This window comes from Urocampus carinirostris, chromosome 9, assembly GCF_059441175.1.
Source record: "Urocampus carinirostris isolate Australia breed hairy pipefish chromosome 9, RoL_Ucar_1.0, whole genome shotgun sequence".
Taxonomy (NCBI): domain Eukaryota; kingdom Metazoa; phylum Chordata; class Actinopteri; order Syngnathiformes; family Syngnathidae; genus Urocampus; species Urocampus carinirostris.
Window position 1 is genome coordinate 7,220,564 of NC_142357.1, and position 13,989 is coordinate 7,234,552.

At 37.8% G+C, this 13,989-nt stretch overlaps 1 protein-coding gene across 1 annotated transcript in view; it reads right to left on the bottom strand.

Moving 5' to 3' along the window:
* tenm1 (teneurin transmembrane protein 1) overlaps positions 1–13,989 on the bottom strand; it is a 381,706-nt gene that overhangs the window by 13,947 nt on the left and 353,770 nt on the right. Inside the window, exons 30-35 of the mRNA XM_088344425.1 lie at positions 13,514–13,758; positions 9,539–9,832; positions 7,134–7,378; positions 6,232–6,374; positions 3,527–3,738; positions 2,351–2,652 (exon numbers count right to left, since the gene is read on the bottom strand). Coding sequence (XP_088200551.1) covers positions 2,351–2,652; positions 3,527–3,738; positions 6,232–6,374; positions 7,134–7,378; positions 9,539–9,832; positions 13,514–13,758 — 1,441 coding nt within the window. The remainder of the gene's footprint in view (positions 1–2,350; positions 2,653–3,526; positions 3,739–6,231; positions 6,375–7,133; positions 7,379–9,538; positions 9,833–13,513; positions 13,759–13,989) is intronic.

Here is a 13,989-nt window from a genome sequence, read left to right on the forward strand (position 1 = left end):
CTCTGCAACTGTCCAGCCTTTTCTTCTCCATAGCCCAAGTCAGACGCTTCTTCCGTTGTCTTGAGTTCAGAAGTGGCTTGACCATGGGAATACGGCTATTGTAGCCCATTTCCCGGACACGTCTGTGAACTGTGGCTTTTGATACCTGGACTCCAGCTTCAGCCCACTGTCTTTGAAGCTCCCCCAAATTCTGGAAGCGGCTCTTCGTCACAATTTTGTTAAGGCTGCGGTCATCTCTCTTGGTTGTGCAGCGTTTCCGGCCACATTTTTCCCTTCCAACAGACTTTTTGTGGATATGCTTTGAAACTGCACTCTGTGAACAGCCTGCTCTTTGAGAATTTTCCTTTTGTGTCTTACCCTCCTGATGGAGGGTATCAATGATGGTCCTATGGACAGCAGTCTTCCCCATACTTGTGATTTAGTTTACTGAACCAAGCTGAGTGTTTTTAAGGCTCAGGAAACCCTCGCAAGGTGTTTCGAGTTAATTAGATGATTCAGGTGATTAGTTGAATAGCCTACTTGTATACTTTTTCATGATATTCTAATATTTTGAGATAGGATTTTTGAGTTTTCTTAAGCTGTAAGCCAAATTCAGCAATATTCAAATAATAAAAGGCTTGAAATAGTTCAGTTGATGTGTAATGAATCCAGAATGTATGATATTTTTGTTTTTTTAATTGCATTACAGAAAATAAAGAACTTTATCACAATATTCTAATTTTCTGAGACAGTCCAGTATATATATATATATATATATATATATATATATATATATATATATATATATATATATATATATATATATATATATATATATATATATATATATATATATATATATATATGTATATATATATATATGAATAATTCACGGTTCACAGATACCTTAATCACCTGTGCTGTAGGGGCACCACTCCCTTTGGTGTGTCTTTTGCAATTACAGCCTGGAGGCCCCATACCTAGGCCATTTTTAGGTAGGGGTTTTCTCTCCCACATGAGACTATATTGCTTTCCATGGCTACCAGAGGCAGGTGCAGCACCTTCATCATCTGGTTGCTGTTGTTATTCGGTTCAAAGTGCCATCCAGCTCTTCAGAGATGAACCGGATCTTGGAATTGACGGGTATGTGTGTGGCAATACTGATATTAAATCTTAAATCCCTAGGATTTTTTTTTTTGTTAATATTGGACACAGGATCTTAATACAAGAGTGAGATCCTTAAGTGCATTACACTTTACATTTGGATTGTTTATCACATTTAAAAAATTGAGGAAAAACACAAATTTGTTGATGGCATTTTAAAAATAGGCGTTGCATGTATGATTTTTTTATTTTGTGGATAATTTTTTGGGCAAAAATAAAATTAGTAGTATTTACTTGTCATTACTCTTATTTTGTGGGATAAGTCCAAATATAATATGATGTCTGGATAAGGTCGTATGAAAAGTAGGGATGACAGGAGTGAACTAATGCTGAATATCATGCCAGGACCTTTTTACATTGGACATAAGAAGGACATATGGTAAGTGGTTTTAATATCACTATTGCACTATTGAGTTTTCTTAAGCTGTAAGCCAAATTCAGCAATATCAAAATAATAAAAGGCTTGAAATAGTTCAGTTGATGTGTAATGAATCCAGAATGTATGACATTTTTTTTTTTATTGCATTACAGAAAATAAATAACTTTATCACAATATTCTAATTTTCTGAGACAGTCCTGTATATCTTGGACAGTGGTTACCCTGAAAGAGGGAAGATCTTCGAGTAGTTTGAAGCCCAGAGACAAGTTTGATATGAAATGTATCGGCTAGTGTTCGTATGCAAACTCAGAAAATTGCACAAGCCAAGAAATATGGAGGGTGCACTACTTCCTTTGGTTGGTGTACACGTTTTCTTTTATTTCTTTGATGATGACACAATTTCTAAGCATTTTTAAGTGGTTGGCTTACATGTGCATTTGTAAACGAGAATTATGGAGCTAAACAGACAGCTAGCAACAAGCGACGTCCATCGATGCAGAAATGCTTTTCAGCGGATTTTTATTTTTATCTGTTGGCATTATTGCGTGGTTTTGAAGTACCTACATATTTGAGACGGTTGGATCCACTACAGAGGGCCATTGTTGCGTATTATCATCAAACGTGGGCCTTATAATCTAGTGCCGCCTTATAGTGCGGAAAATATGGTAGCTAGTAAGTGTAACAAACTACTGTTTTTCAGTAACACGCCCAACACTGGTCATTGATACATTAGAGGAACTGATCACAGCCGTGGTAGCCAAGGTGGCACATTCCTAGTATATGGTATCTCTGGTATAAGTATCGTTCTTACCATCAATGCAGCCTTACCTTGCGCTAGTGCCATGGCTAAGTAAGTTGATATTCCCGTTGAGGTCATAACTGTAGCGCCACTGAGGCCGTTCATTAACTGCAGCACTTTGCAGTTGGCTGTCGGCATCGTACTCAAACGTGTATCGCGTCACGTTGCTGTCCACGCCAACTCTAATGTCACAAGTTGTCGTACGTCCTGCAGAGTCGTACTGGATTGTCATCCAGTAGGCGATCGATTTCAGGATCTCGTATTGGACTTCCACCACTTGACCGTAAGAGTTGAACACCTTGGTGTGTTTCATCAGATGTGTCGTGATCACCTGGGAAACAGCGGATCGCATGATGAATTACCGGACAACCTGTGAATAACATTTATCTATACAAGGAAAATTGTGAAGTGATTTAAGGCTAAAATAAAAACATCATTACAAAAGTTGCTGACAAAGGAGTAATCACGACTGGTGGACATTTCCATAGATTATAAGAACATTATACAATATTTGTTTACCTAGATTGAAATGAAATCTTAAAATAAGGTAAAACATACCATCAACAAAACAAAACAATCTTTCCAACATACATTTTCTTATTTTGTTTGAAAAACAAGATACAATACCTACAATAATACTTAAAATGAACTAAGCATTTTTTCTTTTGTAGCTGAAATATGTTGTACTTTGTTGGCAGTGCTTTCAGATCATTTGAGCTTATACGAGGAATATTTTTAACTTATTTCTCAAATGAAACTACAGAGAGTCAACATGACCACACTACATAATTTTTCTCATTTTTTTGCCCAGCCTTTCACAAGGTTTTTGATTTCTGGGGGAAGGAGGCACTAAATAAAAAACAATGTATTTTGTAACTACCTCCCATTTTACATTTCAGACAACTTTTCATTTATTCATATTTTTCTTTATCATTTGAGTAAAAGTCTCTGCCACAGTAGATAGTAATATGAGGAACCTTCTTCTTATTTTACTTAAGGTAAAGGAAAATGCAGAATATGAAAACAAAGTAATTAAAGTAAAACATAATCTTTCTTTAAAGTACCAAGCATTTGACATTTTAGAAAGCTTTGCATATATATATATATATATATATATATATATATATATATATATATATATATATATATATATATATATATATATATATATATATATATATATACACATTGAGGCTGTAATATACCTGGTTAAGGTCATAGAAGATGACGCTGAACTTGCCAAACTGTTCCACTCGCCCTGATACGTCCACATAGCGGTACAGGTCGATGGGCAGGGGAGTTTCGTTGATGACAGCCTGCATGCTGGTCACTCTGAAGTTGTTATAACTGTAGTCAAACCTAGCGTTGACTAAACCCTCTTCGCTGAAGCGGAAGATCTGCCGGCTGGTCAGCGGGCCTAAGCACAAAACAGTCACACACAAACAGTGTTGATACTAATGCGTTACAAAGGAACACTTTCCTGGAAAGTAATTACTTTTCCCGGTAGATAGTCCTGTGACACATTATTAATAACGTTTTGTAGCTCCACTGTTATCATCATATGATGTGTTGCTGCGTTATTCCTTTACTAATTGCAAAGCATGATTTCTGATATCCTCTGATTGCTGACTTCTTTTGCATTATTTACTTTACTTAATCACTTACAACCCTGGATCCGCCATTCACCTCCAAAGTAAAACTAAATACAGTTACGGCAGTGCCGTCAAAAGCACAGTACGAGAGCACTGAATTTCTCCTCATGGAGATATTCTCCCGCCATCGCATTCAAGCCAAGTTAACAACTATAAATTAAAATACTGAAATCAGGGGGTCAGCTTATATGCGCATATTTGATTGTGTGCCAACGGTAGCGAATGGTAGCCAGCGTGTGTGGAAGGGGGCGTGGCTTATACAGGAACAGATAATTAATGGTAAATGTGTGCTGAATTTTGGTCTTATTATTTGTGAAATTACTTTTGTAATAGGCCACTCAAGGAGAAAATTGAGAAATAGATGCTTCAGTGTAAAGCCCAGAGAATAAATTGATATGTAGCGTCTCTGTTAATTGTTCATTTTGCAAGCTCTTAAGAAGGCTTCACTGCATCCAAATGTTGGTGTACACTTTTTTGTCTATTTATTTTATCATGTGGTAATTTTAAAGCAGTTTTGGGAGGTCAGCTTTAATGCAAGTAAATACAGTAATTTGCAACGAGATAGTTACTTTCTGAGTAACGTGCTACAGCTTGGTGTCAGTAATCTGGGGGGGTGACTGAAAGACGTTTTATATGAAGTAACGTAACTGTAACTAATAGGTAGTTTTCAGTCACATGCCGAACGCTGCACACAGGCGCCCATTTTAAGCATTGCTTTGCCAACTGAGTCCCACCCAATCAATCAAATTGAGAGAGAGAGAGCTCAACATCGTATATGGCGACCCGCTCAGCGCCATCCATTCAATTGTAACTACCCACACACCTATCTGGCATTTGCAGGGCTGACCTTTAATACGGACAGATAATGAAGTCTAAAGACAATAGCCGTGATGGGCCCATGTGGTCCTTAATGTCAGAACATCAACTTCAACATTGTTCGCCTGTCTCTAGCAAGTGACTACCGCTTGTCCTGCATCAGGGCGGGGGCAGGAGGAAGCTGTTAATGAAACGGCATTATAACGCCATTTGAGGAAATTCTGGTCGCACTTAGGATGACAAAGCCCCTGTCTTTACACAGAGTAGGGTCATTATTATATCCTCTAGTTTTATTTTCTGTTGATTGTTATATCTGCAACTCCACAAATGGGGAAATGGCATATTTGCAGCAAATGAATAGACCACAATAAATGGGAAATGCTGAGTTTAAAGTTTAGTAGACACTCAAAATAAGGAGGGAAGACATCATTGGATTTTGAACTAGGAGAGAAAGCAGGTGAGAGAGAGAGAGAGAGACTAGACCTCAGATACGAAATTCTAACCTGTTCTAAAGGATCTATCCTGAGCCCTTTCTTTTCATTAAATCTTCTAGGTTACAAAATCAGGTCTGCCCTAAAGGATGTGGAATATCTAAGAACAGCAACAAGATTGGCCGATAATGACAAAGGTGTTAACAGTTCATATTAGTCAAAAAAACAAAACAACAGTGCACAATAATAGTCAAAATAACGAACTGAAATTCGATGCAATCTCCTTTGCTGGTGCCCAATATTGAAAACAGAATAAACTTATTATCCATGCTCCTCTTGATTATAAAACTTCTATTTCCACTCTTTTTGGCTCATTTTCTATACATTCCCCTTTTTCAGTCTCAACTCTTTGCCACATTGTCCTAGGTCCACAATTATCGCTTTCTGCCTCTTTTGCCAATTAGATCAGTAAAAAGAAGGTGAAAGTCTTCTCACCTTGAAGGTGATGTGATAAATCACACGAACAAAAAAGTTGGTGACATCCAATTTACTTAGTCACTCTCTGATGTTTGTTAATCATTAACATTATTTCTTTCTTTCTTTCTTTTTTTCTTTTTTTCTTTTTTTCTTTTTTTCTTTCTTTCTTTCTTTCTTTCTTTCTTTCTTTCTTTCTTTCTTTCTTTCTTTCTTTCTTTCTTTCTTTCGTTTTTTTTTTAATATATTGAATCAAGTACTTTAAACTCAGCAGAATTCACAAAAAATCAACATCACATACCTCTGCACCCAGTTTTTGACGTTTAATGAACATACGTGGCCATCTGTTGAACATTTGATTGACCACGTTTGTACCCATGCTTGGTCTGAGGTATTCACATGTTTGTGATTCTTGTTTTCCCCTCTCACAAATACCCATAGTCACGGAATATTGCAGATGTATGGGTTAAGTCTCATTCCAAAGATGACTGTTCATTCAAAAATAATTCAAAGCGTGTTTCTTGGACAGCACTGTACCTGTCTGCCGGTATCGTATGGAGCTTATGAAACCGTTGTTGGTGAGATGGATGGTCTTGACGCTGCCCGAAGCCTCATCGTAAGTGAAGGTCACCAGAGTGGAGTCATATGTCACCTCAGAAAGACGTGCTGCTGGTGTGTACCTTGAGAAAATGGGAAATTAGAAAATACTATTAATTGTATTTGTTTTCAGCACATCCTAATATAAATGCAAACATTTCTGTTACATGTTTCATGTCATATCCAAATGTTTTTCACCCCAAAGTTCCATTATTCGATATCACCATTAAACATTATATTCATCCATATCCATTGTAATTTGATTTCATGGCACCTGAGACACATCAGTCATTCAATTTTATAACCCTGAAACAAGTAATTGGAGACCCTAACACAACATAAGGACTTGGTCTTAAAATTTTGCCTGACTAAAGACAAGTTTATTTATTTGTGTTATTATTCTCAAAATGAGTGCAAATCCAGGCTATGGAAGTTATGGCATTTCAAAGACTGAAAATGAGACCATGTTATTACATATTCCCCATCAGGCAAATGGATATTAGGAAAAAAACTGAAATGTCAGAACACTACTACAATCAGTCCTCCAGTTATCATTAAATTTAGATCAGTGGTGCCTGCTGCTGCTGATGGCGATGATGATGATGGTGACGATGATGATAAAGCGGCCCTTTAATCACTCTCCCTATCAGTCCAATCACTATAATTTGCAAGGACATCTGATTTAGATGTTGATGCAATTTTTAAATGATGTGAGAGCCTTTCAACTGATTTGTGTACCAAACCTCCACCACATCAATGCTCCCTGATCGACTTAGAAAATAGGAAAAGACACCTACCCAAAACCCTTGACAGCAATGTCTCGTAATCTTAGATATAAGTACCTGTAGATAACGCCGCGCCCCGTTCCCAAGTACTGAGTCCTGATCAGCCTCCCATCCAAGGTGTAGTCCTGCAGGAAGGAAGCCAGACTGTCCGGAGGAGTATACATATTTCGGTAGTACCCGATAGACAGCAGTGACTGCAAGTTGTGTTTGGCCATGCTGGGCATGGTGACAGCTATCAGTCGGTCAGTCTGGTCGTATTCAAAGACGTATCTCCGTTGACTGTGCAGCAGTAGCATGACTGACTGCAAGAACACAAGAAGGCAAAAGTGCAGCACATTGAGTCTTTTGAGTTAACTTCAGCTTGTTCTATCACTTGATAAGGATTAACAGAAGGAGCTAAGTCCTTCACCAAGATGAGAAATTAATCATTAAGAATATTAAAAGTTAAAAGATGGACCAGTGAAGTCAATTGTCATGACTGGAATCATAGTGTGAAGAGCTTTTTTTCTGACACCAGATGTCAAAGGTATCTCGTGGTGGACATCGGTGACGGTACATGTTTATTTTTTCTAATTCACAGTAATTGGTCTTGGGATCATGGAATACCTTGAGGTCTAGTTTGATTACCATTCAAAGGCTTAATTCCAGCATGACCCATTTAAAAATATTTATTATTTTGAAGACTGATCATGTAATAAGTTCTGCACACCCACGCAACCACCTAACTGCTCTCATACAATTGTTTTAAAATCATTACATAGAAATCTCACTTCTCCCCCCAAACGGCTGTGTCTATCCAAACACTAGTTGTGTAATGTTGAAGTCCTAGATCCCAGATTAGTTACGGTAATTATTTTCTAGAATTTTTCGTCATTTCCTGTTGTTGCTGCTTTTTCTGTGTTATTTCCCCTCCAAAACATTTCACACTGAAACAGCTTTGAGTGGCATGCTTGTTTGGTTCAAAGCACAGGTACACCAGAAGAAAAGACAAAACTTCTATTGCCCAATCTCAAAGCGTTTCTTGGCAAGTTACAGTACGCCACACTAAAGAGAAAGTCCAGATGCCACTCAGACTTACTGGAAATAATCATTTTGAAATGTGAAATCTGTATTCCTACTTGAGGACATTTGTATGCATAAGCCTAATTTGAAATTTTGGAAATGTTTGAAAACATCTGACACAAAACTGGAAATTAGCCTTAATATTTTTTGCACAAGTGACAAGTAGCCAAACATGCACATTGCTGTTGCCACATCACTTTTAGGTCAAGCGAGTGGGTCTTTAATAGCACCAGTTTATTTATGTGCTATCAAAAGCATTAAGGGTCTAATATGTAGTGCCTCCTAGTGGTACAAAACATTTCCATTCAGTGAAAAAAAAGACATCGATTTGAATACAAGGCAAAAATATATATTAAAAAAAAAATCATAGGTCGAGCAATTTGTATTTCTTTTCACAGTGGAATCCCCTTTTCGGTCACGCTGTGCTCTGCGGCACTGGCCCTCTCTCGCACCAGACAACACAGTGCCATCTAGCGGTCAAATACTACACACTGGGGCTTTAAAGACTACAGGGACAACATTATTTTCTGTAGGCTAGTCCAATGCTGCCAAAGTGTTTGAATTTATTACAGACACTCAACAAATAAAATATAGTGATGCAGAAACATTTTAAGAACAACGCAAAAGACTGAAAGGTGAAAATATCTAAAAAAAAAATAATTAAAAAAGCATGTTTCAAATGCAACAAACATGAACATATCAATCTCAAAGAAGAAGGGAAATAATTACGGCATATTTTTAATCAGCAACTTACAATTACATTGTTGATTATGAAAAAATAGTGCAAATTAAATGAAGATAAATGTTTTAATCATACAGTAAATCACATCAAAAAAGACGAAAAACATTGGAATATTTATTTTGGTATTTTTATTTGTACCTTCTTAATTTAAAAAAAATATATTATTTATTATATAACATTCTATTTTCATTTGTATTATTAAATGATTATCCTGGAGTGCCATGTCTAATATTGTTGCAAACACCGTTTACTACTATGTTATCAATGCCAATAAACACAATTCTATTTTATTCTAATCTATTGTAATTTCGTATTTAAAAAAATCTCTATTAAAATAATGGCATAGGCATATCAAAAGGTTCCGGACCTTCCATTAATTTGAATCTAATTTTAAAGCCAAAACCTGGCACTGATTATTTTTCAGGATGAATGCTCTTTCATTAAAATTGATTTTAGGGACGGATATTAAAGCCTTAATTTTTCCCACTTGTAAAGGGACGTGTCAGTATTCACAGAGGTCTCGCAGCAAATTAGTATTATACCACACACATTGCCATGCTTATTAACCGTTAACTCAGTTAACATTCTAATACGTCTGATAAAGTTACAACTCAAAAAAAGAGTTATTTAATTTTGGAATAATGCATTTAAATCTTACTCTGTCTATGTACGTGTAGCTCCAAATCTTCCCGTTGACCCAAGCTCTAGACACCACCTTGTCATTTTCGTACTGGAGACGCTCAAACCAATCACCGCGATGTATGGCTGTCAGAAGTCCGCTTCCAGAGTAGCTGACATTAACTTCTGTGTATTTGCTACTTGGGGACCAGACCACCGGCCGCCCCAGAGCATCGTACTGGATGTGGAGGGTGAACTTTCTGTGGTCGTCGTAGATCTTTCCCACTCTGGTGCTTTGATCAAAATCTATGGACAGCAAGTTCCGGTTATGTGCCTGAGGAAAGAAATCACAAATTGAAGATAAGCATGCATACTGTACAAAAAAAAAAGAATCAAATAAAAAAGTAATCCAACTTTATTGCTTCCTCATCAAAAAACAAAAGGTCACGAGTCAGTGGGATATAAAAATCTGTAATATAATTTTCAGGACTCTACATTAATCAGTAAAATGACATTTACAGTAAACCGCATGAAAATCAATGGTCATAATCTGTTTTGCGCCTGACGTTTCTTTAGACACTTCTATTTTTGTCATGGGATCACACATGCCAACATTAAAGGAGCTATATGGAATTTGAAACATTGTTACTCTCTGCCACCATATCCTGGCTTGTGTCATGTTTCCAGATAATTCATGATGAACGTGCAAGTGCGTTCGTTTCTTAGATACACTCAAACGAACAATTTCTTATTCATCTTTCTTGGGGGTTTGATTGCTCTTTGGACTATACTATAGGCAGGCCTTTTCCTACTTGAATCATTTTAATGTTACACTACTAAAAATAATATGATAAAACAGATAGGCGCAGTGGAAAATAAAACATATGGGCTTTTTGTACTCAGTTAACACATACTGAATAGAGAAAATATTTAACACTCAACTTTTTAAGGACACTTAGAACAACACACCCCAGTTTTAAAAATATGTTATTCCACACTCTATTTTACGTGTGAAACACAATCCGTACCCAGAATATTAAAAAAAAGAAAAACTGAATCGGCCAACTAAAGGGAAATTATTTTAGTGTTTGATTGAAAATCAAGCTCCAGCACCTCCGCGACCCTAGTAAGGACAAGAGGAGCAGAAAATGGATGGATGTATAGTCTAACATGAAAAGTGGTAGTGTTGGTAAGTATGTGGGATAACAGTTAAACTGAAGAACTGGGGTTGTGGTTTGGGATGCGTAAACAGGACTTTTTGTCACACTTCATGACTTATCTGCTGACGTGTTCGTTACAAGCATGGGCAATTAGCATATTCAAGAAACGATCCTCTGCTCAACACATTTGTTTCATTCAGTTTGTCAATATTTGTATATCTGCTTCTGCAGTTGTGTCTTTGGAAGGTGCCACATTATTAGAACTGCACACTAAGTGATGTCTAATTCCTGTTTGATTGACTCCAAGAGTGAAAAAATGATGCCGTTTTAGCACTAACATGCATGCCCCCATGAGTTCACACAAGCTATTTAAGATTCAGGTCTCAACGAAAAACCAACCCCGTACCTACATCCCTCATTGCTATAGTAACTACTGACATTAGTCCAGATGAGACGAGCAGTGGCTCATTGAATGAGATGAGAGCTTCAACTTAAAACAGGCTAATTCCAGTTAGGGAATATCATATAATGTCATGTAATTATTGATTGGTTGGACATTTTGTGTATAGATGTCACAACGATCATGATAAAGTCAATGTCAGTCAACCCAAGCGAACTACTAACAATATTATGTTGTATGGTCTAGTACTTTTTTTTTTGTGTTTGTAGAATATGAGTGAAGCTATCCATGACAAAACACTAGCACCTAGCATGATATTTTTAAATTTTTAATACTGGTGCAAACCAATTACTTTGACTCACTTGGGATAAAAAGTTTAGTTTTGCATGGGTAAGAGAGACATCCACGCACTACATGTGAGTGCAATTGTATTGCCTTAAACAGCACCTCTGTAACTTCTATTGATAAGTAAAATAACATTGGGATGGTGTGTCATTAAATGTTTTTTGGTTTCTAAAATGTAGTTTGCTCTGCGAGTGACACCTGGCTTTGGTGACATCCATTGGACATATTTAATACTGCAGGCCATTGTATGCTGAGCTGCGGCTCATTTTTCTCCGGTGCTTCTCTCAGCATTCTCTTTCGGACCAGATTAAATTGATTGGTGGGCCTGATCTGGCCTTTAGACCGTATGTTTGACACCCCTGGTCTAGTTAATGGCAGAATCACTGAGTTTTACTTCTTGGTGATTTTATCAATTTCAAATTTGGCATATAGGCAACCAATCATTTTGCTTCGAGCGAAGCCGTTACAATTTCAAATACCACTGTTTCTAATTTCACCTATCTATATATCTATATCTATCTATCTATCTATCTATGTATGTATCATTAGCTGCACCGCTTATCCTCAGTAGGGTCACGGGGGTGCTGGAGCCCATCCCAGCAATCATCGGGCAGTGGGCAGGGGACACCCTGAACTGGTTGCCAGCCAATCACAGGGCACGCAGGGACAGACAACTCGCTCGCCCATTCACACCTAGGGACAATTTGGACCGGCCAATCCACCTGAAATGCATGACTTTGGAATGTGGGAGGAAACAAGAGTGCCCGGAGGAAACCCACGCAAGCACGGGGAGAACATACAAACTCCATACAAATATATACATATATGCCCTGCGATTGGCTGGCAACCAATTCAGGGTGTCCCCTGCCCACTGCCCGATGATTGCTGGGATGGGCTCCAGCACCCCCGTGACCCTACTGAGGATAAGCGGTGCAGCTAATGATATATATATATATATATATATATATATATATATATATATATATATATATATATATATATATATATATATATATATATATATATATATATATATATATATATATATATTTATATAATGCAAATCCTAGAGACTTCCACTGAAGAACGTGCGAGACCATTCACCACCAGCGTTAGCTCGTCCAAGTTGGAGCACGCAATCTGACGCCTGATCCCGTGCCAGTTGGTTATATAACACTGCAAGTTTGTTTATAAAGTATTGCATTTTCTTTTTGTGGCCTTTTGTGATCCTGTTAATGGGTTCTGTTAAGGGAAATGGTAAGTTGATTTCCGAGAAAAAAAAAGGAGAAGCAGTAAATAACAGACAATTATGGTGTTGCTGTGAGTGACCTAGCTAAAGAGTACGATCGCTCAACATCAGTTGAATGCTTTTGAAACAGAAATATGTCATCAATGCTGTGAAACCGACCAGGGGCTTAACTGTTTTTATAAAATTGCGAACCACTTTTCAGGACGAGATTGAGGGATTTGTGACTTATGTGACAAGGAGCTAGAGATAGTGACACCAAGCGCAGAAGTTGCTGTATATCTACCAGGACCTAAAGCTTGAGGCAGTGTCGGGAATAACAATAATTTATTTCAAAGCCCGCCATGGCTGGTTTGAGAAATTCAGGAAGAGGACTCGCCCTGTATTGTGGTATGGCATGAAGAAGCAGTGAGTGCAGGTTACAAAGTCTTAACTTTACTTTTAAGTGCACAGTGCTCACGTATTATGAACAGTCTTTTGTGCTACGTCACTCTTAGCGCATCACCTCACCGCCTCCTTTGCACTTCCGTTACGTTAGCAACCGGTGTGCTTATAATAAACTCACATTTTACTTTATTCATATCTATTATTTTACTTATTACTGTATCTTTGGGTATAATTGCTATTATTGACTTAGATGCTTTTGGGAGGTCTAGAACGGCCAGTTAGTATTTAATAATTTCAATTCGGAAAAATGTATTCTTTACACAATTCCAGATACAAGAACAACCCCGGAATAAATGTAGCTGATATGAAGATGTACCACTGTAATATAAATCTTTTGTACATTATAAAGGTATCTATGAAATGTTACCCTCAATCTGCGTTCGTAAGTTGTATAGTTAGTTTAGCATGAAATGTTACCCTCAATCTGCGTTCGTAAGTTGTATAGTTAGTTTTGCTTTGCTCCTTCCGCTGCCTCCATTCAATCAGGCTGGGTGCATGGTCACCAGGTAGGCTTATGTTACAGCGGCTGGCGGTTGGGCTCACTCCTCCCCCGAGTCCACCAGGGAGGAAGGGCTCTGTGCTGAGGGAAAGCTCCATCCCGCTGGCCAGCGACACAAAGAACGAGCCGTCGGCGTTGACTTTGTAAGAACTCTGTGCGTGGTCTGCAGTGTTGAAGTATGAACGTGAAGCAAACACGCACACACACACACACACACACACACACACACACACACACACACACACACACACACACACACACACACACACACAGGAGGTAACACACAGACCCCCAAACCACACATGCACGCAATGAAAATGTTCAGTAACAAGTGAGAAAAAACATGAGTTCACAATTTCCAATAGAAAATCTTCATTTGCAAAGTAAGTGTTAA